General features: G+C 45.1%; 3 protein-coding genes across 3 annotated transcripts; all 3 read right to left on the bottom strand.

The window, feature by feature from the left end:
* Positions 1-7308: 7308 nt before the first annotated feature.
* On the bottom strand, positions 7309-8232 carry LOC136644484 (olfactory receptor 5AP2-like). Its single transcript, XM_066620405.1, has one exon. The coding sequence runs from the start codon at positions 8230-8232 to the stop codon at positions 7309-7311; it is 924 nt and encodes a 307-aa protein (XP_066476502.1).
* A 7288-nt stretch (positions 8233-15520) lies between these two features.
* On the bottom strand, positions 15521-16444 carry LOC136634286 (olfactory receptor 5J3-like). Its single transcript, XM_066609755.1, has one exon. It carries the CDS (start codon positions 16442-16444, stop codon positions 15521-15523), a length of 924 nt encoding a protein of 307 aa, XP_066465852.1.
* A 7314-nt stretch (positions 16445-23758) lies between these two features.
* On the bottom strand, positions 23759-24679 carry LOC136636200 (olfactory receptor 5J3-like). Its single transcript, XM_066611151.1, has one exon. The coding sequence runs from the start codon at positions 24677-24679 to the stop codon at positions 23759-23761; it is 921 nt and encodes a 306-aa protein (XP_066467248.1).
* Between the last annotated feature and the right edge of the window lie 792 nt (positions 24680-25471).

Here is a 25471-nt window from a genome sequence, read left to right as displayed (position 1 = left end):
TGGTCTACACTGTTCCTGACCCTCACCCGGGCCTGTTCCATCCTCCTTCCCACCCCATCACTGCCCCATACCACCTATCCCCTGCCCCATTCCACCCAACCCTTGCCCCATTCAATCCCCTCCCTTCCACCCTGCCTGTCACTCTGCATGGACTTACCTACTCTGATGAGTCTTCGTGGATCTGCAAGTGTGTGGGAGGCCACTCTGGTCTCCCTGACAGCAGGCCTACAGCAGGCCTCAGCTAAGGTGCTTTGTGAGTGCTGTAAAGCAAGCTCTGCCACTACACTTCTAGTTACAATGGCAGGGGAAGGGGATAGGATTAGGCTGTCAATCTGGGCCTTCCAACATTAAAGGTGGTCATATAATCCAGCCATTTGTGTACTGACAGGACACTTGCTGAGAGTGGCATGAGCCAATCTATTCATGACTCCAGTACACCTGTCCAGATTGGAGGTCAGGTAGGGAGGGTCTGGTGATCTTCCTTTTGCACTGTGGTAAGCCCCAGCATCTGCCATGGGTCAACCCAGACCTACACCAGCTCAATCACTAGCCAAAGTTGTTTGGGCAGAGCACCAAGCTGCTCTGAGGTATGCTGGGTCTTACTCTCATAGGATCAATTGTGCGGTACGCAGGACCTGGTTAGAGATGTAAACGTTACTGAGCCATTGGGGAACAGTGATCATGCTGCAATCCGTTTTGACGTGCACGTTGGGGGAAGAATACCAGGCAAATCTCTAACAAAAACCCTTGACTTCTGACGGGTGGACTTCCCTCAAATGAGGAGGCTGGTTAGAAGGAGGTTGAAAGGGAGGGAAAAAAGAGTCCAATCTCTCCAGAGTGCATGGAGGCTGCTTAAAACAACAGTAATAGAGGCCCAGCAGAGGTGTATACCGCAAAGAAAGAAGGGTTCCACTAAATCCAGGAGGGTGCCCGCATGGCTAACCAGCCAAGTTAGAGAGGCTGTGAAGGGCAAGGAAGCTTCCTTCCGTAAATGGAAGTCTTGCCCTAATGAGGAGAATAAAAAGGAACATAAACTGTGGCAAAAGAAATGTAAGAAGGTGATACTGGAGGCCAAGCGAGACTATGAGGAACGCATGGCCAGCAACATTAAGGGGAATAATAAAAGCTTCTTCAAATATGTTAGAAGCAGGATACCCGCCAGAGAAGCGGTTGGCCCTCTGGATAGTGAGGGAGGGAAAGGGGAGATAAAAGGAGACTTAGAGATGGCAGAGAAATTAAATGAGTTCTTTGCATCTGTCTTCACGGCAGAAGACCTCGGGCAGATACCGCTGCCCGAACAGCCCCTCCTGACCAAGAAGTTAAGTCAGATAGAGGTTAAAAGAGAAGATGTTTCAGACCTCATTGATAAATTAAAGATCAGTAAGTCACCGGGCCCTGATGGCATCCACCCAAGAGTTATTAAGGAATTGAAGAATGAAGTTGCAGATCTCTTGACTAAGGTATGCAACTTGTCCCTCAAAACGGCCATGGTGCCAGAAGATTGGAGGATAGCAAATGTCACGCCTATTTTTAAAAAGGGAAAGAGGGGGGACCCGGGAAACTATAGGCCGGTCAGCCTAACATCCATACCGGGTAAGATGGTGGAATGCCTCATCAAAGATAGGATCTCAAAACACATAGACGAACAGGCCTTGCTGAGGGAGAATCAGCATGGCTTCAGTAAGGGTAAGTCTTGCCTCACGAACCTTATAGAATTCTTTGAAAAGGTCAACAGGCATGTGGATGCGGGAGAACCCGTGGACATTATATATCTGGACTTTCAGAAGGCGTTTGACACGGTCCCTCACCAAAGACTACTGAAAAAACTCCACAGTCAGGGAATTAGAGAACAAGTCCTCTCGTGGATTGAGAACTGGTTGGAGGCCAGGAAGCAGAGAGTGGGTGTTAATGGGCAATTTTCACAATGGAGAGAGGTGAAAAGTGGTGTGCCCCAAGGATCTGTCCTGGGACCGGTGCTTTTCAACCTCTTCATAAATGAACTGGAGACAGGGTTGAGCAGTGAAGTGGCTAAGTTTGCAGACGACACCAAACTTTTCCGAGTGGTAAAGACCAGAAGTGATTGTGAGGAGCTCCAGAAAGATCTCTCCAGACTGGCAGAATGGGCAGCAAAATGGCAGATGCGCTTCAATGTCAGTAAGTGTAAAGTCATGCACATTGGGGCAAAAAATCAAAACTTTAGATATAGGCTGATGGGTTCTGAGCTGTCTGTGACAGATCAGGAGAGAGAGCTTGGGGTGGTGGTGGACAGGTCGATGAAAGTGTCGACCCAATGTGCGGCGGCAGTGAAGAAGGCCAATTCTATGCTTGGGATCATTAGGAAGGGTATTGAGAATAAAACGGCTAGTATTATAATGCCGTTGTACAAATCTATGGTAAGGCCACACCTGGAGTATTGTGTCCAGTTCTGGTCGCCGCATCTCAAAAAAGACATAGTGGAAATGGAAAAGGTGCAAAAGAGAGCGACTAAGATGATTACGGGGCTGGGGCACCTTCCTTATGAGGAAAGGCTACGGCGTTTGGGCCTCTTCAGCCTAGAAAAGAGATGCTTGAGGGGGGACATGATTGAGACATACAAAATTATGCAGGGAATGGACAGAGTGGATAGGGAGATGCTCTATACACTCTCACATAATACCAGAACCAGGGGACATCCACTAAAATTGAGTGTTGGGCGGGTTAGGACAGACAGAAGAAAATATTTCTTTACTCAGCGTGTGGTCAGTCTGTGGAACTCCTTGCCACAGGATGTGGTGCTGGCGTCTAGCCTAGATGCCAGATGCAGGGGAGGGCACCAGGATGAGGTCTCTTGTTATCTGGTGTGCTCCCTGGGGCATTTGGTGGGCCGCTGTGAGATACAGGAAGCTGGACTAGATGGGCCTGTGGCCTGATCCAGTGGGGCTGTTCTTATGTTCTTATGTTCTTATGATCCACCAATGTGTTATGGGATCCAGCCCACTTCCCACACTCTGGGAAATGCTGAAGGAATGGCATCTGAATACTTGTCTAGGCAGGCCTTCTCTCTGGGAGGACTTTTTCATTTTGTCTTTCACTGCAAAACTTTTTTTCCTTTAACAAATGTCTCTTTTGGTCTACCTAACAAGAAGAGTTGCCTTTTCTCTAATACCCCATTTTTTAAATCCAATTCAGGTATCTGCTTCATTCTTGTTCATTTTCATGCCTTTCTTTCTCCCTTCTGTTTTCTGAAGATGATTTTATAAACTCCTGCCGTTTGTTCAAACTTTCTTTCAAGAACTCAAGTTATCTCCCCTCATCCCTTCCTCCAGAAATGCAGCCTTGGCTTCCTCACCTTGCTTCCATCTCAGAAACTACTTAAGGCTACTGCAAGTCCCTGGACTTGCTTTCAAGTCCTTTTCCTCCTTTTTGAACCATGAGATCACTTTTGTCTCTCCTCCCTTTTCACCATCACAAACTTGCCTTCAGAATGCCCCAGCTGGCCCTAACCCCACAGTGAGCCACCCCAGATCCGCCCATCCCCACTGACTTACCTGGTCCAGCAAGGGCCAAGCACTCCATTGTGCAAGCCCAGGGCTACCAGATATTCACACCAGCTGTGCTGGCTCCAACATGCTGTTGCTGAGGCTGCAAGGCCATAGCAATGGAGCTGTTTTTAGGGGAATTAATGAATTGCATAGCTCTATTGCAGGGGTGTCCAAACTTCTTGACAAGGAGGGCCACATCATCTCTCTGACACTGTGTTGGGGGCCAGGAAAAAAAATTAATTAACAATTCAAATTTGAATAAATTTACATAAATGAATATATTAGAAATGGAATTTATATGAATGAATGAAGGTCTTGCAGTAGCTCAAGGCCTATAAAAGGCCTTGCACAAAGCAAGACTGTCAGGCCTTTGGCATCCCAGGCCCTGAATTGTTGTAAGCCAGGATGTGGCAGAAGGGGCCATGATGTCCAGGCTTGGTATGAACTGCAAGTAAAGGAACAGCAGCACTGTCTATGTATGCTGATGCAATCAGCTGCACCTGTTGCAGGTGGGAACCATGTGACCTGGGAGGATGTGTGCAGACTCACATAGGCTATGGTAGAGTGGTGCAATGCACCACTGGGCAGCCAAATCAGAGTGGGTCATAAGACTGTTTTGTGAATATGAGGTCGCCCTACTCTGATTGGCTGGCCCCAGTATATATGGGGGCAAGAACAGATGCCAAATGTGGGTTGCTGTGGTGGAGTTTCTGCATGTTGTGCTGTTGGTTTGTTCTGTGACTTGGACTGCTTATCCTGACTGTGCCTCTCTGTATCCCTGACTTCTGGATCGTTTGACTGACTACTCTTCTGCCTGCTCCTTTCACCAATACCTGCTTCTGCAACAAACAAGCCTGTGCCTGCTCCTTTGGCTCTGTTTGGGATCGCCTGCTTCTTGTGCTGTCTCCCTATGCTCCCCTGCCACTCTGCTATTGGGAAAGCAAGGGCTATCCTCCCCTGCTGCCCTGACAAAGACCAGCCTTTCCTTTGCTGCCACTGCTGTATCACAGATGTGAAACAGCAAGCAATGGAGGGAGCCCTCGTCCCACAGCTCATGTAAGAGGTCAAACAGTTGGCTGTCACACTGAGAGCAGTTGCATCAGGCCAGTGCAGGCTCCAGCAAGTCTCTGGAGGACCAGAGGCTCATTGGACACTGGGGGCTCCCTAAGGGCCAGATTGGGAGCCCTCGAGGGCCACAAGTGGCCTCAGGGCCAGGGTTTTGGCACCCCTGCTCTGTTGGAACAGGGATCTAAGACTGGATAACAACCAACTTACAGATGGGGCCTCAGTATCCACAAGGATCCGTTTTCAGACCCCCTGTGGATACCGAATTTCATGGATAATTAAATCTGTGATCAGCTCCACCTGAGCCCTTCGGAGGCAACCGGAGCTCTGTTCCAGTTGACTCCATAGGGTTTTCGGAAGCCCGCAGAGGCAGCATGCGTCCACCTGCGGCCTCTGCAGGCTTCAGAAAGGCCTTTTTGGCAAAAAAAAAAAAAATCTACTTCTTGAAGAGACATTTTTATGCCATATAAGGCATTCTGAGACCCAGGGAAGCAGGCTTCCCCAGGCCTCATAATGCCTCATTTGCAGATGCAGTCTAAAATGTTTTTTTTTTTTTTTTTTTTTTTTTGGGGGGGGGGTGTCAGTGTTATACAAAAATAAAAATTATTGAAATTGCTGTTATGTGTTTTTATTCCAAATTAACATTTTAGGGCGCAATCCTAACATGGAGTTAGGCCATGGAGTTAGGCCTGGGAGGATCGCAAACGTGCCTTAAGACACATTTGCGCCTCCTCTGGAAGAAGCCAGGCCAGTGCTCCCAGAAGCGTGGTAGGCATGGGGGAGGAGGGAGGGAGGCGTTCCTGGGCAGGGGAAGGGCGGGTGATGGGCAGCCCCAGGGCAGGCGGACAGGGAGAGGGAGGTGGGGCTGGGATCTGGTAGTTATGCTGGATCCCAACCACCATTCCTGGGGAGAACGGAGCAGCTTCATGCTGCTCTGCTCTCCTCGGACTTGTGCCACCTCCAGAGGTGGTGCAAGTTCGAGAAGACCTATTAGGGCCAGCAGTCCTTACCCAGAGGTAAGGGGAAAAGCTTCCCCTTACCTCTGGCTAAGCCGCTTATGGCCCCTACCCTACACTGGATACAGCGCAAGCCTCCTGGCTTGCCTGTTCCAGCGCAGGATATGATTGCTTCCTTAATCAATTTTAAAGCACTTTATCAGGGGTAATTACTGTCATATAGGTGGTATATATGTGTTTCATTTCGTTCTGTTTTAGAACGCCCTTACTTATTTGGCATAAAAACTGTTGTGTATACAAGTTGGGCAGGACTGAAATCCTGCATAACCGATTGGCCCAGGCTTATGGCTGACCAATCGGGTGGTGGATCAAAATCCTACCGTCCAATTGTTCCTCCAGATTAGTGTTTCAACAGCACCAATCATGGGGAATCTGGGCGGAGCTAAGGGGTATAAAGCCAGGGGTGTTTGCTTTGTGTTTTCATTGCCAGGTTCTGTTCTGAAGATGAAATAAATGTGTTGAGCTGTTATCTCAATGCCTTCCTTTATTTGCATGGACCCAGTATTTAACAGCTAGCACAGGTCAGTGTTGATCCATGCAGGCAGATCAGACCTGGGAAGAGGGTTTGGATATGGCATGCGCCAGTACTTCTGATCCCACCCCCTCCCCCACCCCTGTGGCTTGACTCACCTGATCCAGCAGTCATCATTTACTCCCCTGGCAAACAAAAGAAATTGTTTTCTTGTTCTGAAGAGAAACGTTGGTGTAATAGAAGACAAATAGCAGATGTCTGAGACAGATTGCTCCACATATAGGAATGTGGAGCTGAGGACCAGAGTGGATTAAGACAACCATGCCCAGGTCCCCCCCCCCCCAGGATGATGGAATAAACACGGAGAACTGAACACAAAGAAAGTGACCTGGAGCTGTGGAAGCTCTCTTAAGCATGTGAACATAAACTCAGTCACCTGAGTGTTGTTTTCCATTGGCATTGCATTAACAGTGGGAAGGTACGAGAAACAGTCTTCAGCGCTGACCATGTTTTTAATAACCAAAATATTTTTTGCCTGATAGCAATATAAATGTCCAACACCAAGTCTATCTCTGGAACGTTGTCTCAGGGCAAAGTGAGATGGTAGGGTAACAGCAGATATAGCATGTATGGTGACAAACAGTCTACTTCAATAGTGTCATTAACTCCTTACGCTCTGATTTCCCAAAGAGGATTGTGGTCAGAGTAAGCTGTTGCAGTTGGAATATCAGTGTTGTCCACAGTGAAAAAACTAGAGTTATGTGTCATCAGGGCTGCTGAGAACTGGCATTGGGCCTGGGGCAAGATGCTTGATTACCCACCCCCTTCCTAAATTTTCCTAAAACCAGATGTTATGACATTTTTTAATCAAGTTTTTAATTTACAGTTCTAACTTAGCATGAGCAAGATTGAAATATATATTAATATACATATTAATATATAAAGTTGTATTTAATATGTCATCTAACAACTGAAATGCAGGCCAGTGCATCTGGGCCAGTGGTTCACAAACATTTTAGCACCAGGACCCACTTTTTAGAATGGCAATCTGTTGGGAACCAACGGAAGGGATGTCATTAACCTGGAAGGGATATCATGGCTGGAAGTTACATCATAAATTTCGGCTTCAAACCTAAGCAACTTCATCAATGTAGCTAAAGTATATACCTTCTTCAAAAGGCAGAGGAAAAGAGTTATCCTAAAACAGGAATGTCCACACATACTGGAAAACAGCTCACCATTTCAGGACTTTTTTGAGGGCATCTTTTACCTCCTGGTTTCTCAGACTGTAGATCAAGGGGTTCAACATGGGAGTCACCACTACATAGAACACAGAGGCGATTTTGTCTACATTGCGAATCCCATTAGAGCTGGGTCGTCCATACATGAAGGCAAGGCATCCATAGAAAATGGAGATAGCTGTCAGGTGGGAAGTGCAAGTGGAGAAAGCCTTCTGCCGGCTTTTGGCAGAGTGGATCTTTAGAATCATGACCAGGATGTAGGCGTAGGAGGTGAGGACAATCAGACTAGTTGATATCACATTGAAGCCCACAAACACATATATCAAAATGTAATTGAGAGTAATGTCAGAACAAGAAAGAGCAAAAAGTGGAGGACCTTCACAGTAAAAATTATTAATGATGTTTGGGCCACAGTAGGATAGTCTAGCTCCAGCAACAGTGTGTACCAGGGTACATATCATTCCAGCAAAGTATGAAAGAGCTACTAACAGGATGCATTTTCTTTGAGACATGACAACCAGATAGAGCAATGGGTTACAAATAGCCACGTAGCGGTCATAGGCCATCACAGCCAGGAGGTAACACTCAGTAGTGGCACCTATAGCATAAAAGTAGAGTTGAGTGAAACAACCAGCAAAGGAAATGGTCTTCTTCTTTCTAAATAAATCAGTTAGGAACTTTGGTGTAACAGATGATGAGTAACCAATGTCTAAGACAGACAGGCTGCTGAGGAAAAAGTACATAGGGGTGTGGAGTTGGGGACTATGCCAGATTAGGACTATCATACTCAGGTTCCCTACCAAGGTGACAGCATACACAACAAGGAACAGCACAAAGAGGATGATCTGGAACTGAAGATGGTCTGTCAGTCCTGTGAGTACGAACTCGGTCACCTGAGTGTTGTTTTCCCTTGGCATCGTTGTAACACTGTGGAGATCAAAGAGCATAGTCATCAGTGTTTGCCTTGCTTTTAGCTAACTCTGATAGTGATATCAATGTTTGAGAACAAGTCTCTCTCTGGAACATTGTCTCAAAGTGAGCAGAGAGATGGGAGGCTAGCAGAACATGTTATGTGTACAGTAAGAAACATTCATCCTGTCAGGACTGATGGCAAGTCTATTTCTGAACATCAGCTCAAACCCATAGAAAATAAGATGCTTTTGATGGCCTATTGTAACTTGCAGTTCTGTTGCTGAACACAGACACACTAATGACATGCACAGATTGACTTTTAAATTTGATTATGTGCTGAACCTAAAATTGTACTTTATGCATCCCAATGCGCGTGAGTGGCTTGACCAATGATAGAATGGGTAGAAATCAAAACAGACTAAGGACTAGTTGAAATGATACTTATCAGCCCAACCAGCCCCATGTAAAAGACATAAGTTCTCAGGAAGACACACATCTGTCCTCTTCCCTTCTACCCAGGGCCTGCATGTAGATTTCACTGTAGCATGGGGATGAGCAGTTCATCTGAACCACCATTCTATGCACTATCATAAAACTCCCTTTAGGCTGCAATCTTTACACACCTCCCTGGGAATAAGGAAAGTCAGTGGGACATACTTTTGAGTAGATACGCATAGCTCTTCAAGTAGGTTTACCAGAGGAATGGTTCGGACAAGTCACTTTTTAACTTAAACAAAAAATGCTTTGAATTACCCCAGATTCAAACAGAGGGGCCAGCATGTATGTGCCCAGAAAGTTCTAACAAATCACACTTGATCCAAAAGGCTTGTAGCCCCTCAATTCTCTGATCATTCAAACTCATCCTCAGCCCTACACTGAGTCTCATCTCATTGCTACATGCATTTCATTCACCACATTTTGTGCCAAGGCAGCTTGACCACCACTAAATATATGCCCCCTGAAAAATGACATCATGGCGCTTTTGGTGTTCTGGGGCGCATCAACAGTTCACATGGACTTTTGTACAATTTTGGCTTATGCCCTGGATATCCCAGAATTCTTTGCAACCTGCAAGGGTTTTGCAGCAGGAATGCATTGCTCCTTACCAGGTAATTGGTGTGCCACAATCTTCTCCTTTTCTAGTCGAGTGAATTATAGCTTGAACTGTATGTATATCATCATCCATGACATTTGTCCAGAACTTTGGTTGGCATTTCTGTGAAGACGAACAAACAATTCTCCTTCTTAGTTCTTTCCTTAAATGAAAACATCAATAAAAATCTTTTCGCACAGCTGTGACTTCTGTGATATTTGTGACTCAAATGTGCCCCAGCAAGAAGGAACATGAAACATTTATAAATCTGTCATATGATTTGCCCAAAATAGTCTTCTCCCATCTCTTTGACTTAAAAATGTATCTGAACTTACCCCATTTCATTTACCTCAACTGCATTGCCACCATTACTAAAGAATTCTCATTCCTTCAAGTCTGGCTGCTGAATGGATGTATCCTAATGAAATCTTTTGATCTTCCTACTGGTGTGAGGGAAGCCGCCTTATATCAGTGCCAAATGAGTCAGGAGATGTTGCTATTTCTGAAAATATTGACAATGTAAAGGAGGACCACTGTTCTCCTGGGCAAAACTTTTGCTTAGACACTGACTCCCTGAAGTGTCATAGATCCTAGGTAAACCTAATTGCATTCACTACACAGTGGCTCTTATGTAAGCTGGATCGCAATTATCTGAAAGACTTACTAGTAGTGAATGTAAAACACAAGAGAAACTGTACCATCCCTAGGGTAGTGCTGAGAAGGACCACGTTCTGTGGGAAATCTGGAGCATCTTTCCACCCTGAGATCACATCAAACCTTAAGGCATAAGGTTCAAATACGATTGGGTCATCAAATCCACAACTAGTGTCTCGTTTTCCACCACCACCCCCCATCCTGCAAACTGCAAAGACTGAGGCTCAGAGGAAATGTCTTGTCTATGGTCACTAAGTGGCCAATCCTATTCTGCCTACCCCCCCCCCCCCGCTGGTGCAGCGGCAGGAAAAAGGCTATCATTCCATCCTATATGTGGACTGTTGTGGAGGTCTCCTCTGGGTAAGGGAACATTAGTTCCCTTACTTAGGGGTAAACCTTAGCAGTGCAGAAGAGTCTACTTGGACCTTCACTAGCAAATTCATTGGCAAATTCATTGGTGCAGGTCCATATGGACGCATGAACAGGGATCAGATCTGGGAAGGGGGTCAGGATTATGCAGCCAACCCCAGCAAACCCACCCCATCATAGACTCGATCCACCACCCACTCCATGTCTTCCTGTTCTGCTCTTCCCTGTCCCCATTCTGCCCTCCCCCTCCCTCCTATCTTTCCTACCAGCCTTGGTGCGTCCATCAGGATTGCCAGGTGTGAATGGGAAGGCTCTGGCCTCCCCACCAGTGCATGCAGGAACACTCCAGCACTCCAGTGGCATGCGCGTCTGTGTGCTGACAGAGTGTTCTTTACCACTGCTCAAAGGCAGTCAGCACTGGTAGAACACTCGATTGGGCTGTAAGTGAATTCATGGCAGAGGAAAGAATCATATCACAAGAATCTTGAATAACAGCTCAGCCCGTTAACTACTTTGCTACACCTGCTCTCAAGTCATTCTTGCTTCACTGACTAAGTACAAACCCTGAATTATTTTGAAGTGATCTGCTGCAATAAGACAGATCTTCTTGGTTCTGAAGCAGACTCTAAACTGAAGAGTTTTGTGCACAATAAAGACTCTGCTTCTGGGCATCATTTGAAAATTTGACACCCCCCCCCCTTTTATTATTTTAGCCCATTTGGTGTTGACTTTTGTTTTTGTTCTTGCTGATTCACAAATTCAGACTGGAATAATGCTCCACATCACAGTAGAGTAGAATATAAGACAAGTGAGTGAACCATGCAAACATGTGGGCTTTGTCTACTGGCGTTGGAATCATTTTGTAAACCCCATGACTTAGGTTATAATTACAAATTTATTTTTGTTTCATATTTAGGGTATGTGTGATTGTGAGGCATTTTGGGACAGTGAACCATTCATTTCGGTATGTATTTTTTTCTGGAAAACTTTTTTACTGTTCACAAACATTTTTGTTGAAAAGCCCTATATTAAGAATAAGTATGGTGCCTCCTCACTTCCTTGAGAGGCCCTTGAGATGCATCGCGTTCATTCTTAAAAGAATTCCATTTTCACAAGCACAGCAGGTGGTGGTGGAGGTGGTGATTCCCGCTCTCCTCCCCTCCTTTCCAGTTCTTCCTCTTCACAAAGGCAGTTGGTATTTCTCTTTGAAGAAGGAGAGGACAGTTCACCTCTGAAGGGGACTCAGGAGATTCTGCTGATTCACAGCCCAGTTTTACCAAAATCCCCACACTGTGATATAGCAGCACTGTAGTGGCTATTCCTGTACCTGCATGGGATTTTTGGCTGCTGGAGGTCTCCTGGGGGTAAGAGGACATTTGTCCCCTTGCACTGGGGTAATCCCCAGCAGCCACTATGGGTCAACTTGGACCTGCGCCAGCTATTGAGCTGGCACAAGTCTGAAGGTGGATCAGGCCCAGGAAGGGGGTCAGTATCCAACATGCACTACCTGCACTGATCCTGACCTTCACCCGGGCCTGATCCATCCTCCTTCTCACTTCCATCACTGCCCCATACCACCTATCAACTGCCCCATTCCACCCAACCCTTGCCTCATTCAGTCCCCTCCCTTCCACCGTGCCTGTCACTCTGCATGGACTGCACGGACAAAAGAGCTGTCTTTTGTCTAACTCTAAGACCCTTTTTTAAATATCAATTTCAGGTATCTGTTCTTGTTTATTTTCATACCTTCCATTTTCACTTCTGTTTTCTTAAGATCATTTTATAAACTCCAGCAGTTTGTTCAACCTTTCTTTCAAGAACTAAGAATTATCTTCCCTCATCCCTTCCTCCAGAAACGCAGCCTTGGCTTCCTCACCTTGCTTCCATCTCAGAAACTACTTAAGGCTACTGCAAGCCCCTGGACTTGCTTTCAAGTCCTTTTCCTCCTTTTTGAACCATGAGATCACTTTTGTCCCCCCTCCCTTTTCACCATCACAAATTTGCCTTCAGAGTGCCCCAGCTGGCCCTAATCCCCATGATGATCCACTCCCTGATCTGCCCATCCCCACTAACTTACCTGGTCCAGCAAGAGCCAAGCACTCCATTGTGCATGCTCAGGGTTACCAGATATTCACACCAGCTGTGCTGGCTCCAACATGCTGTTGGTGAGGCTGCAAGGCCTTAGCAATGGAGCTGGTTTTAGGGGAATTAATGAATTGCATAACTCTATTGTAACAGGGATCTAAGACTTGATAACAACCAGCATACAGGTGGGGCTTTAGTATCCGTAGGGATCCTTTCTCAGACCCTCTCCCCCCCCCCCCGTGGATATCGCATTTCGTGGATAATTAAATCCATGATCTGCCCCACCAGAGCCCTCCAGAGACAACCGGAGCTGTGCTCCAGTAGCCTCTGGAGAGTTTTCTGAAGCCTGCAGAGGCAGTGTGCACCCACGGCCTCTGCAAGCTTCAGAAAGGCCTTTTCGGAGAAAAAAAAAAGCTACTTCCAGCTTTTATTGCCATTTTCATGCCATATAAGGCATTCTGAGGACTGGAGAAGCCTGGAGGGCTTCCTTGGGTCTCAAAGTGCCTTATTTGTAGATGCGGTCTCAAACGCTTAAATTGTTTTCGGGGATGTCAGTGTTACACAAAAATAAAAATTGGTGAAATTGATGTTATGTATTTTTATTCCAAATTAACATTTTAATCATTTCAAAGCACTTTATAAGATGTAATCACCGCCCTTATTTATTTAGAATAAAAACAACACTTCTGGTTTCCCTTGGGAATATATTCTTTTGCATGATGATGTGAGCACTGGACACTTTCAAACATGCCTCAAAATAATATCATTCCAGGAATGGCTGCAATAGCCACGTGTATTAAAAAACACTGGATGTTCAAAATGTATCTGACACAAGAACCATGTTCTAAATAACCCAGCAGTGATGTGAATGGCCTTGAAATTTATGACCCAATCCTATCAGGGCCTTCCCCTGATGCAACTTACATTCCACTAGCTGAAGGCCAGGGCCAACGGAAGTAGCTTTTTCCTTTTGCCGAAAAGGCCATTCTGATGCATGCATTGGCAGTGGGCGACACGTGCTGCCTCTGCAGGCTTCAGAAAGCCCTCCAGAGGAGATCAGAGCACAGTTCTGGTCACCTCCAAAGGGCTTGGGTGCGGCCAAGTCTGGCTCCACGCAGGTCCAGGGGAACCTACTTTAAGGCAGATGCCCAGATGAATAATCCATGAGGAAATCATGAAAAAGGGCCACTTTCAGGAAAAGGCTTTTTAAGAGTCCCTGCTCTTCTACCTCAGCCGCTAGAGACAGGGAGAGAGAAGGGGGGAAAGCAGGTAGCAAAGATGGAAAATAAAAGACATTTGCACTCAATATAGCCAACTGCTGAAGGGGAATTTGGAGCTGCCACGCATGGTTCTAGATGTTATGAGCAGTGTGGAGACTCTAACAAGTTACAACACGAATGGAGTGGTTACACATAGGAAGAGAAACAGTTTGCTGTTCAAGATCCTTATGTATTTAAGGAAGAGTTGCAGCTACTTGAAGCTCTGGGGATAAGCTAATTATACTATCAGGAAGGAAGAATGGGTACCCTGTTTTAGTGTGCAGACATGTGACTTGGTGACAAAATAGATTTGGGATGAAGGCTGATGTGCCTGTTCCTGGCCCACAATTAAGGGAAATCAGAATGTGGAAGGGCAGGGGATGCTGGCCAAGGGTCAGCTGGGAATAGCTAAAATGGACATGCTCCCATACCCAGGGGATGTACGGGACTAGCGTTGCATTCTAGCAAAAACAGTTACAAGCAAGAAGTTACATTGCGGCATTCAAATAGATAAAATGCAGATATTTTTTAGTATAACAGACAAAATATGGAGATGCCATTCAGTTGGGGGGGGAAGGAAGTTGAAAATACAAGCAAGAGGTGATACAGGAAGCAGGTTACATTTCTTGAGGACAACACATGCGTATAGGTGAAATAGTTTATTGTGCCAGGGCGGCATCCATATGTGTTTTTGCACATAACCCTGGTGCTTGTGTTTCCTGGCAGTAACATTTATACTGACATTTATAAGGGCATGACTTTAAGGCATTAATGGAAAAGAAATAAATTTAGAAGATTGATCCATAACACAGGCCTGCAAAATTGAGGATCAGAAAAGTTTTTCCTAAACTTTATGGCGGTTTGATATGAATTTGGGGTGCCAATTCCAAAAATGGCATCCGTTTTGCCCTATCATGAGGAAGCCTACGCCATGGCTTCCTCATGAGGAAGCTGTTTGAACCATTCACTAAAGAGCCTATGCCATGTCTCCAAAACTAGACATGATAGGGCAAAACGGATGCCATTTTTGGAATTGGCTCCCCAAATATACCCAGGAATTGGTGTAACGTTTGAGGAAGCAAAATGTGTGTTGGCCTGTGTAACAGGCTGTTGACCCATGCCTTCAGCTAGCGGAATGCAGGTTGCATCAGCAGAAGGCCCTGATAGGACTGGGCCATAACTTTCAAGGTTATTTACATCACTCTGGGCCATTCAGAACGTGGTTCTTTTGTCAGATACATTTTGAACATCCAGTGTTCTTTAATACGGTTGTTGAACAGTTGTTCAACATGGTTGTTGAAGCCATCCTGGAATGATGTTATTTTTAGCCATGTTCACAAGTGTCCAGTGCTCAAGTCAACATACTGGAGAATATATTCACAAAACAAAAACAAAAACCTGAGGGGTGTACAAGGGTCAATTTTGGTGGGTAAAGTTTTAAAAAGTATCACAAACAGCCCAACAAGTTTGAAGACAAGCTGTTCATCAAGGGATTAAATGGACCATGATTAATTGTTGCACTTCACAAAAGAGCTGTATTCTCCTGTACATGCGGGACAGAACTTATGGCCAGAACTGATATGCAGAGAAAGCATGAAATGAAACTGACCTTGAGGTTGTACTTGCATAGAACCAAAGAATGATACAATTGCTTACACAAGAGAATAGCTTTTATTCACATGTGATAAGACAGAATGATTTGAAAGACATTATTATAGAAAAGCATATCTAAAGATGTGTTTTCATCAGTGTAGTGGAAGTATACCTACTATATAAGGTGGAGAAAAAGAAGTTATCCTAAAACAGGAATGTCCACACATGCTAGAAAACAGCTTACTTTTTCAGGAATTTTCTGAGGGCATTCTTTACCTCCTGGTTCCTCAGACTGTAGATCAAGGGGTTCAACATGGGAGTCACCACTACATAGAACAAAGAGGCGATTTTGTCTACATTGCGGGTCCCCTTAGAGCTGGGTCGTGCGTACATGAAGGCACAACCTCCATAGAAAATGGAGATAGCCGTCAGGTGGGAGGTGCACGTGGAGAAAGCCTTCTGCCGACTTTTGGCAGAGCGAATCTTTAGAATTGTAAACAGAATGTAGGTGTAGGACGTGAGGACAATCAGACTAGTTGATATCATATTGAAGCCCACAAAAAGATATATGAAAAAGAAATTGAGACTGATGTCAGAGCAAGAAAGAGCAAAGAGTGGAGGGCCTTCACAGTAAAAATGGTTAATGATGTTTGGGCCACAGTAGGATAGTCTTGCTCCGGCAACTGTGTGTACTAAATTACATATGATTCCAGCAAAGTATGAAAGAGTTACTAACAGGATACACTTTCTTCGGGACATGACAACCAGATAGAGCAGTGGGTTACAAATAGCCACATAGCTGTCATAAGCCATCACAGCCAGGAGGAAACACTCAGTAGTGGCACCTATAGCATAAAAGTAGAGTTGAGTGAAACAACCAGCAAAAGAAATGGTCTTCTTCTTTCTAAAGAAATCAGTTAGGAACTTTGGTGTAACAGAGGATGAATAGCTGATGTCTAAGACAGACAGGCTGCTGAGGAAAAAGTACATGGGGGTGTGGAGTTGGGGACTGCACCAGATTAGGACTATCATACCCAAATTCCCTACTAGGGTGGCAACATAAACAATAAGGAACAGCACAAAGAGGATGATCTGGAGCTGAGTGTGGTCTGTCAATCCTGTGAGTATGAACTCAGTCACTTGAGTGTTGTTTTCCCTTGCCATTGTTGTAACACTGTGAAGATCAGAGAAGTATAGTCAGTGTTTGCTTACCTAGGTGTAAGGAAAGTCAGAGGACCTGAGACATACATAGGATTGTGCTCTTCAGATACATTTACCAGTGCACATAGAGAAGTGGTTTGGACACTTTCACAGAACAAATGAAAAAAAAAAAGTTCTGAATTACCTCAGAGGCAAAGAGAGGGGCCAGCATGTCGTATGTGCCCAAGGAGTTCTGACAAGTGACAGTCAGGCAAAACGGATTGTGGCTTCTGGATTTTCTGATCATTCAAACTCATCCTCAGTCCCACACTGATTCTCATTACATTTCAGTGACCAAATTGCATGTGCCTTTCCTCCAAGATGGTTTAATCACCACGAAGTACATGCCCCCTGCAAGAAGCCATCATGAGTCTTGTTTGGTGTTCTGGGGCATATCTGCATATCACATGGAGCTCTGGACAGTTCAGCCAGCCTGGCACGTGCCCTGAATGTGGGGCCCCAGAATTCTTTGCAACTTGCAGGGGTTTTGTAGAACATATGAATGGTTTCTTACCAGGTTATGGGCATGTCACAATCTTCTCCTCTAGTAGAGTGAATTATGGCTTATATTGTACATCATCATTCATGACATATGTCCAGAACTTTGGTCAGCATCTGTGTGAAGACAAAAAAAAAAAAATCAGTTTTCCTCCTTAGTTCTTTCCTTAAAATAAAAACATCAATAAAAGCTTTTCACACAACTGTGCATTCTGTGATATTTGTGATTCTAATGTGCCCCAGCAAGAAGGAACATGAAATCTGTCATATGAGTACCAATAATGGTCTTCTCCCATCTCTCAAGACTTAAAAATGCATCTGAACTTACCCCATTTCATTCAGCTCAATTGCATTGCCAGCATTTCTAAAGAATTCCAATTCCTTCAAGCTTTCTTCTGATTGCTCAATGGATGTATCCTAATAAAATCTTTTGATCTTTCTAGTTGTGTGAGGGAAGCCAGGCTTACATCGAAGCTGGATGACTCAGGAGATATTGCCATTTATGTAAATAGTAACAATGTAAAGGAGGAGCACTGATCTGGACAAAACATTTGCTTAGAGACTGACTCCCTGAAGTGACTCAGACCCCAGACACACTGAATTGCGTTCACTACACAGTGGCGCTAACGTAACCTGAATCACAATTATCTGAAAGGCTTACTGGTGGTGAATGTAAACCACAAGAGAAACTGTGCGATCCCCAGTGTATGTATGTTTGTTTAAGTGGAATGGTAATTTCATGCAGAATGGAATGAAGCAAACATGTTCAATTATCTGTATTCTATCAAATAGAAATGGCCAAAAAACCAGAAAAAGAAAAAAAAACTTCCTTATGTAATAAAAAGTGAATTTTCTTAACTCAAAACTGACCAAAAAAACTAATTGTTCCAAGGATCAATGAAATGTTATTAAGACACTGCAGGAAACCAATAAGGTGTTAGCATGAATCAGCTCTCATTTGCATGTATCAGAGCTAATATTAGAACTCTTATTCAACTGTATCAAGTTGGCCACTGGTTTTTGAATGGTTACTGATTTGTTGGGTGATCTATACTGTTATAGATTAAAATAATTAAAGTTAATGGGGGTTCACCAACCCTTGTGATGCTATTGCATTTAGGCTGTGTACATGGTACTGTAATTTATTCTCTATGGTCTGTTATGGGAGGAAGTCCATCATGGGGTGATGCAGTAAACTCTCACATTGGGTGATACAAACCGTATTGATGCCTCTGCCCTATCCTAAGTTCACATGAAAGGTCCAAATAGGATTGGGCCACCAAACCTTGGGCACAGTTAGGCAACTGCTGGCTTCTACCATCCCCTCATGGCTACAATTAGGCCAGCTAGAATTAGGCCTGCCTGTTATTCCATTGACAGGCACAACTTTTTCCACAATTCCCCAGATGCAGCATCATTCTAGGGTTCTGTAGGGGTAAAAATTGCAGCTATAGGTGGGGACAGCTATTTCCTTCCATAGTTTCCCAGAACACACTGATATTGGAAATAGAAAAAATGGTGGTGTTGAACCACCAGTAACCAAAAGGAATAAAGTGAACTTGGTGCTATTGTTTCCACCAAAAAACCTCCCAGAAACCTTGGGGGACCAAGCCATTAGGAGGGAGTCTCCTGAGGGCAGTGTGCCCAGGCTGAATCACATCTGGAAACAGCACTGGAACTGAGGGCAGAGCATCCCATTTTCTGTACATTTGCATTTACCCCAGGGAATGGGTGGGGTTATATTCTTGTGTGGAGGGGTGAAGAAATGACCTTTGCAGATCTAGGAAGCCAGCCTAAGGAGAGTGTTGAGGCTGCTGGTTGTGCTATACGAGTTGGATGCCCTCTGTGGACCTTTTTGGGAAGGCACAAAGGCACATGGCTTTGAAACTTTACTCCTTTGTCTTGATATTGTCTGGGGGACAAGTTTTCATTAACCGCAGGGGGAGTTCAGCCCTCCCCTTACACCTTTCTGCACCTTTTGATATCATCAACCATGGTATCCTTAAGGACCAATTACTGGAAACTGAAATATCCAGCACTGTGCTTTGATAGTCCCATTCCCACGTGGCAGACAAGTTTTAGAAGATCTGGGAGAACTTAGCACTTGTGACTCGTAATCACTCTTTTTATCTCCAAACCTCTGAGAATGATGCTACATGAAAATATGGCATCACTCTGATGGGGCCTCTGGGTAAAAACCAACAAAAACGTGGTGAAACTATCAGACAGAAGAGACCCATTATGAGGGCAACTCTCAGGAGAGTAGATGAGGAGAACAATTGCTTTAGAGCATGATTTCTCCCCAAGACTTTTCCCATACTGTTCTAGAAGCAGCCACTCCGGCTCAGGCACCACCAATTCCAATAGATTTGGCAGTGATATCAATGTCCCTGCTGCTGAAACTAGTCTGAGACCTTTAGGGCCACCTGACTGCCAGGGCTCTGAGTTCCAGCAAGGAAAGGCACATTCCCTTTGCTAGCCCTGACTTCCAACTTGAACAACACTGATACTGAAACTGAGTTATATAGGAGGCTTGATCCAGCAACTGTCAATCCAGCTGGTAACAAGATGAAAGCAGATGAATATGGTTGCTTCTGCTGCTGCTGGGCAGCAACAAGGGCAGCTGCTGGAGTTCTGGGCAAAGTTTTCCAGCCAGGCCTGATGTTTGGGAGGATTCAGCTTTTTTTCTTTTCATTTTGTCTTTCACAGCAAAAGTGTTCTATCATTAACACGGTGGTTCTAAAACTGTGGATTGTGATCCACAAGTGGACTTCGACCCAAAGTCAGAAATGGGTTGAGGGGCCAGACTGACTTGGAAACCTCAAAGTATTCTCAGGCATGTTGCACCCCTCAATGTCTTGTAGCTTCCACGTAACACCGGCACACAACCTGCATCATTGGCTATGTCATGCTGCACTGTGGTCCAGAATGTCTTGTGGCTTTGTATTCTGGGGTGCTACCTGGAAGGCACAAGGCATTCAGGGTATGACACAACCACTGCGGCCTACAAAGTGGGTCATATGAAAGAGAGACACCAATGTCTCTCTTCGTCTACCTAACAAGAGCTGCCTTTTGTCTAACTCTGACCTTTTTTAAAGTCCAGTTCAGGTATCTGTTCTGGTTCATTTTCATGCCTTCCTTTTTCTCTTCTGTTTTCTTATTATCATTTTATAAACACCTGCAGTTTGTCCAGCCTTTCTTTCAAGAGCTAAAAGTTATCCCCCCTCATCCCTTCCTCCAGAAATGCAGCCTTGGCTTCCGCATCTTGCTTCCCTCTCAGGAACTGGTTAAGGGATTTGCTTTTAACATCCCAATCTCAACTAAAGCCCCATGCTGCAATCAAGCAGGGCTGGTGCAGCCTCTGCTGCATCCAGCGTGGGAGATGAGGCTACTGGAGGTCTCCTTGGGGTAAGGGAACAACTGTTCCTTTATCCCAGGTAAAGCCCCAGAAGCCTCTATGGGGCTACTCAGGTACATCCCAGTAATATCACTGGTGCAAATCCAAGCCACCCCATGTCGGGGGGGGAGAGCTTGGGAGGGGGAAAAGAATTTGACATCCTCCTTCTCTCCTCCCTCCTGTCCTAATCCACCCCCTCCCCATCCTCCCTGCACCCCATAACATGTCCCCCACCCCCTTTCCACACTCCCCCACACCTTGCAGGCCAGTAGAGTGCCTATTGCATCAGTAGGTGCTGACCTCCAACTGGAGCCAGTAGGCTGGTGCAGACCTTTGCTGGTCCAGGGTCCTTTGCACTGCTGCAGCATGTCTTACGGCACATTTATGACAGTGCACACACATCCTGCAGGCGGAGGCCAGCATAGGATTGGGTCATAAACCATTTTTCTCCTTTTTGGCTCCTTTTCGAACCACAAGATAACTTCTCTTGGCAACCTAGTGCTGTGATTCTTGCCACACTTCAAACACAAATCAGCAAAAATTGATAGGTCGTCTTGCTCTTTGGTCAGCCGTACCATTGACACACGACCTCCCTTTTCCATTTTCTTATCTCATGGTGTAAATGTGATGACATGATTACTGCTTGTACTGTTTCGTCCTTGGTGTGACTGCCAAGTCTTTTGTTAGTGTAAACTAGAGACAAGGCCTCCCACCACAAGTCAGGGAAGTAATTTTATGGCCCAACTAGGAGCACACTTGTGGCCTGCACCCTGTTTCAGGCTACAGAGAACTGCAACTCAGACACCATCTTTTACTATGGTCAGAATCTTGGCTTTTCTCTAGCTTCTATCCTCCCCCAACCCTTCTGCTCCCCCTCCCTTTCCACCATCGCAACCCCCTGGTTTTCCAGTCCCAGTTCTCCCAGATAACTTTCCTAATTTTCTTCCATTTTTCCTGCCTCCTTCTTTACCTTCCTTGCTTGTGCCATTACTCACCACTTCTCTTGTAAGAACTTTCTCCACTTGCTTTCTTATATCTTGAAAGTGCTTACATTTAGGGCCTACTTGTGTCATGGCTAGTGAATACATTGCATTGCTTTTTAGTCCTAATTCCCCCGACCTGCTATTGTATTATGATCCCTGCAATCAACCTTCTTTGTTATTGCACCTTTCCCCTTTCTCCCTCTACCTTAGATACCACTCCATTGGGTCTTGCCATTGGCCGCTGCACTTAGGGCCTGACCATGTAACAATTTCCCCCATATACACGTGCCGCAGCTTCTGAAAAGCACATCTGGTAACATGCCCAAGGTGAGAGGGTAGGAGAAAGCAAGCAAAATCTTCACTTCTTCTCATACTCTCATTTATTCCTCTTTCGCACCCCCCCCCCACATCCCAGCCCACTTCCTCACAGCAGTGTCAATCATCTCACCAAGCCAAGCCTATCCAAGGCAGTGTTCCTACTACAGCAGGGGGACTTGCTGGAAGCCTTTGGGTCTAACTAAATTGTATACACATAAGCAATTATTTTACATTAAATAGCACAGTGAGAGCAACAAAGCAGGCCAAAACTGTGATGAGTCCATGCTGTGGTTCCAATCCCATTTGTGCCGCCCCCCCCCAAATGCATACTATTTTTAATGGGGGGAAAAGTTCAACTGAAAGCCAATGACAGAGTTTTCTCTGTTTAAAAGAGCATGCAGGGTTTATAATCAATGTCTGAATCACTGCAATTATCATATTCACTCAAACATGTTTCAGGACAAAGCTGTTTATTCAGGGATGAAATGGAACTTGCTGAAAGGTAAGCCGTCCCCAAAAGAGCTGTATCCTCATGCTGATGTGAGACAAAGGACTTCGTTTTGTTTTGTTTGTCTACCATATTTCTATTCGCTTTCCTCTCCCTGAGGGGACCAAAAGCAGCTATGCAGAGAAATTATTCAATCGGAATATCTAAAGGTGACCTTGAATTTTTACTACTGTAATGCTAAAGAATGATACAGGGCACAATCCTAAACAGGTCTACATAGACGTAAGTCCTATTTTGTTCAATGGGGCTTACTTTTAGGAAAGTGTGAGTAGGATTACAGCCACAGCTCATTACACAATAGTGTACCATTTATTCATATGTGATGAGATAGCTGCACTATATCAAGTTTGTTTTGAACTGAAAGTGTCTCTCCATCCATCTAGCTGAAGTGTATTGTCTTCAAAAAGTAGAAGAAAAGAAGTTTTTCCAAAACAGGAATGTTCACGTACGCTAGAAAACAGATTACCTTAGTGGTTCTTAAACCTTTTCAACCCGTGGTTTCCTTGATCTCTTGGCTGTTCCCCATTATGTTACTTTTCTTGGAGGTGGGGTAAGCCTGGCCTTTGTAGTCCTTGCATTTTACCCCCAGAAAATAATTGGGATGAAGGGAGCTAGGAGTGTTTTCTTGCTGCACTAGAATGTCACCTAAGGCAGCAAGAGTCAGGTGCCCAGTGTGAAATAGACCACAGAATTTCCTTTCCAGAGGTAACTGACTGAGAGTCATTAAATTGCCCTGTTGCCAGAGAAAGAGAGAAATGTATGACGGTTTCACTGCATAGGAAAGAGAAGAAGCATGCATGCAAAACATGTGTGCAAGCGATGTCCTGCTCCAGGTCAGCTGCCAACCGGAGCTACCCTTCTCCTATCAGTCAGTTGTGCTCACATTGCAGGGCAGGTTGAAAAAGCAGCTCCAGTGTCTGGCTGATGGGTCCATGCTGTGGACCCTGTTCTCCCGGTACTCATAGCCTCAGCTCCGTGGCAACGTAAAGCACACAAAAACATGCAAACTGCACCCTGCTTGACCATTTGATCCTCTGCTGCCCTCCCACTCACACCCTACTTTTTCTCCCTCTTAGTTTCTTCACAAAGGGAAATGATTGCATCTCCCTCACGACGGCAACAGATTTTTGGCAGTTACTGACACCAGCAGTGGCAAACACAGAAGCAAAGTTTTGATCAAACACTCCTTCCTTTGAAAAACAAAAACCTGACGATGCCCGCTGCCAGAAGAAGACTTAGTGCTCTGCTCTGACTTCCTGGAGGAGGGATCAGGAGAAGACATTCAGAGTGGCAGTCTCTTGTCTCTCTCTATCCGCTTTCCCATAATTCCCTATTATGAAGATGCCTTTATTGCTAACCGCTGGACCAAACAAGTGAAAGTAAAATAACAGGAATGGAAGCTCTAACTGGGTTCAGGCAGTGCCAGCAGGCCAAGAAGGAAAGAGAGTGCTGCAATCTCCACCTTTCCCTGGCTCTTCTTCTGAGAGTGCTGAAATTGAGGGGGGGGGGGGGTTTCAAGGGATTATTCTCCAACTCCCCTAGCTGCTTTCAGTGACCCTCTGGATAGTCGTGGCTCATCTTTTCAGGACTTTTTTGAGGGCATCTTTTACCTCCTGGTTCCTCAGACTGTAGATCAAGGGGTTCAACATGGGAGTCATCACTACATAGAACACAGAGGCGATTTTGTCTACACTGCGAGTCCCCTTAGAGCTGGGTCGTGCATACATGAAGCCACAACATCCATAGAAAATGGAGATAGCTGTGAGGTGGGAGGTACAAGTGGAGAAGGCCTTTTGCCGGCTTTTGGCAGAGCGGATCTTTAGAATTGTGACCAGGATGTAGGCGTAGGACATGAGGACAATCAGATTAGTTGATATCATATTGAAGCCCACAAACACAAATATGAAGATGTAATTGAGAGTGATGTCAGAGCAAGATAGAGCAAGAAGTTGAGGGACTTCACAGTAAAAATTATTAATGATGTTTGGGCCACAATAGGAGAGTCTAGCTGCAGCAACTGTATGTACCAAAGTACATATGATTCCAGCAGTGTAAGAAAGAACTACTAAGAGGATGCATTTCCTCCGGGACATGACAACTAGATAAAGCAGTGGGTTACAAATAGCTACGTAGCGGTCATAAGCCATCACAGCCAGGAGAAAACACTCAGTAGTGGCACCCATAGCATAAAAGTAGAGTTGAGTGAAACAGCTGACAAATTCAATAGTCTTTTTTCCAAAGAAATCAGTTAGGAACTTTGGTGTAACAGATGATGAATAACAGATGTCCAATGCAGACAAGTTGCTGAGGAAAAAGTACATGGGGGTGTGGAGTTGGGGACTGCACCAGATTAGGACTATCATACCCAGGTTCCCCACTAGGGTTACAGCATAAACAACAAGGAACAGCACAAAGAGGATGATCCGGAGCTGAGTGTGGTCCGTCAGCCCCGTGAGTACGAACTCAGTCACTTGAGTGTTGTTTCCCCTTGGCATTTTTGCAGCACTGTGGAGTTCAGAGAAGCACAGTCAGTATTTGCTTACTCGGGAGTAAGGAAAGTTAGGGGGACTTCTGAATAGATATGCCTAGGATTTTGCTCTTCAACTAAGAACATAAGAACTAGACTTACAAGTGCGCATAGAGGAGCAGTTCAGACAAGCCACAGATCCACACAAGGAGAGAAACGAATCTGAATTACCCCAGATGCAAGGAGAAGGGCCAGCATGTATGTGCCCAGGGGTTCTAACAAGTTGCACTTGATCAAAAAGGATTGTGACATCTCAATTCTCTGATCATTCAAACCCATCCTCAGCTCCACACTGATTCTCACTTCATTGCTACATCCATTGTGTCCCTACCCTCCAAGGCAGCTTGACCACCACTATCTATATGGCCCCTGTGAGGTGCCATCATGAGGTTTCTTCGGTGTTCTGGGGTGCTTCTGCAGTTCACATGCACCTCTGGTCAGTTCATCAAACTGGCTCATTCCCTGGATATGGGTCCCCAGAATTCTTTGCAAAGTGCAAGAGTTCTGTAGCAGATATGAATGGCTCCTTTCCAGGCTATCGGTGTGCCACAATCTTCTCCTTGTCTAGTGGAGTGAATTACAACTGTTACTGTACAACAGCATTCATGACATATGTCCAGACCATATCTGTGAAGACAAATGAATAATTCTCCTCTTTAGTCCTTAAAATAAAATAAAAACATCCTTAAAATAAAAACATCAATAAAAAACTTTTCACACAGCTGCACCTTCTGTGATAACATGCTCCAGCAAGAAAGAT

This window comes from Tiliqua scincoides, chromosome 1 (genome assembly GCF_035046505.1).
Source record: "Tiliqua scincoides isolate rTilSci1 chromosome 1, rTilSci1.hap2, whole genome shotgun sequence".
In the NCBI taxonomy this organism is placed as follows: Eukaryota; Metazoa; Chordata; class Lepidosauria; order Squamata; family Scincidae; genus Tiliqua; species Tiliqua scincoides.
Note: the sequence above shows the minus strand (reverse complement) of the source record. Positions and strands in the feature narration are given on the sequence as shown.

Excerpts from the sequence above, each read along its gene's own strand:
- LOC136644484 (XM_066620405.1), bottom strand. The coding sequence starts at position 8,232 with ATGCCAAGGGAAAACAACACTCAGGTGACCGAGTTCGTACTCACAGGA.
- LOC136634286 (XM_066609755.1), bottom strand. The coding sequence starts at position 16,444 with ATGGCAAGGGAAAACAACACTCAAGTGACTGAGTTCATACTCACAGGA.
- LOC136636200 (XM_066611151.1), bottom strand. The coding sequence starts at position 24,679 with ATGCCAAGGGGAAACAACACTCAAGTGACTGAGTTCGTACTCACGGGG.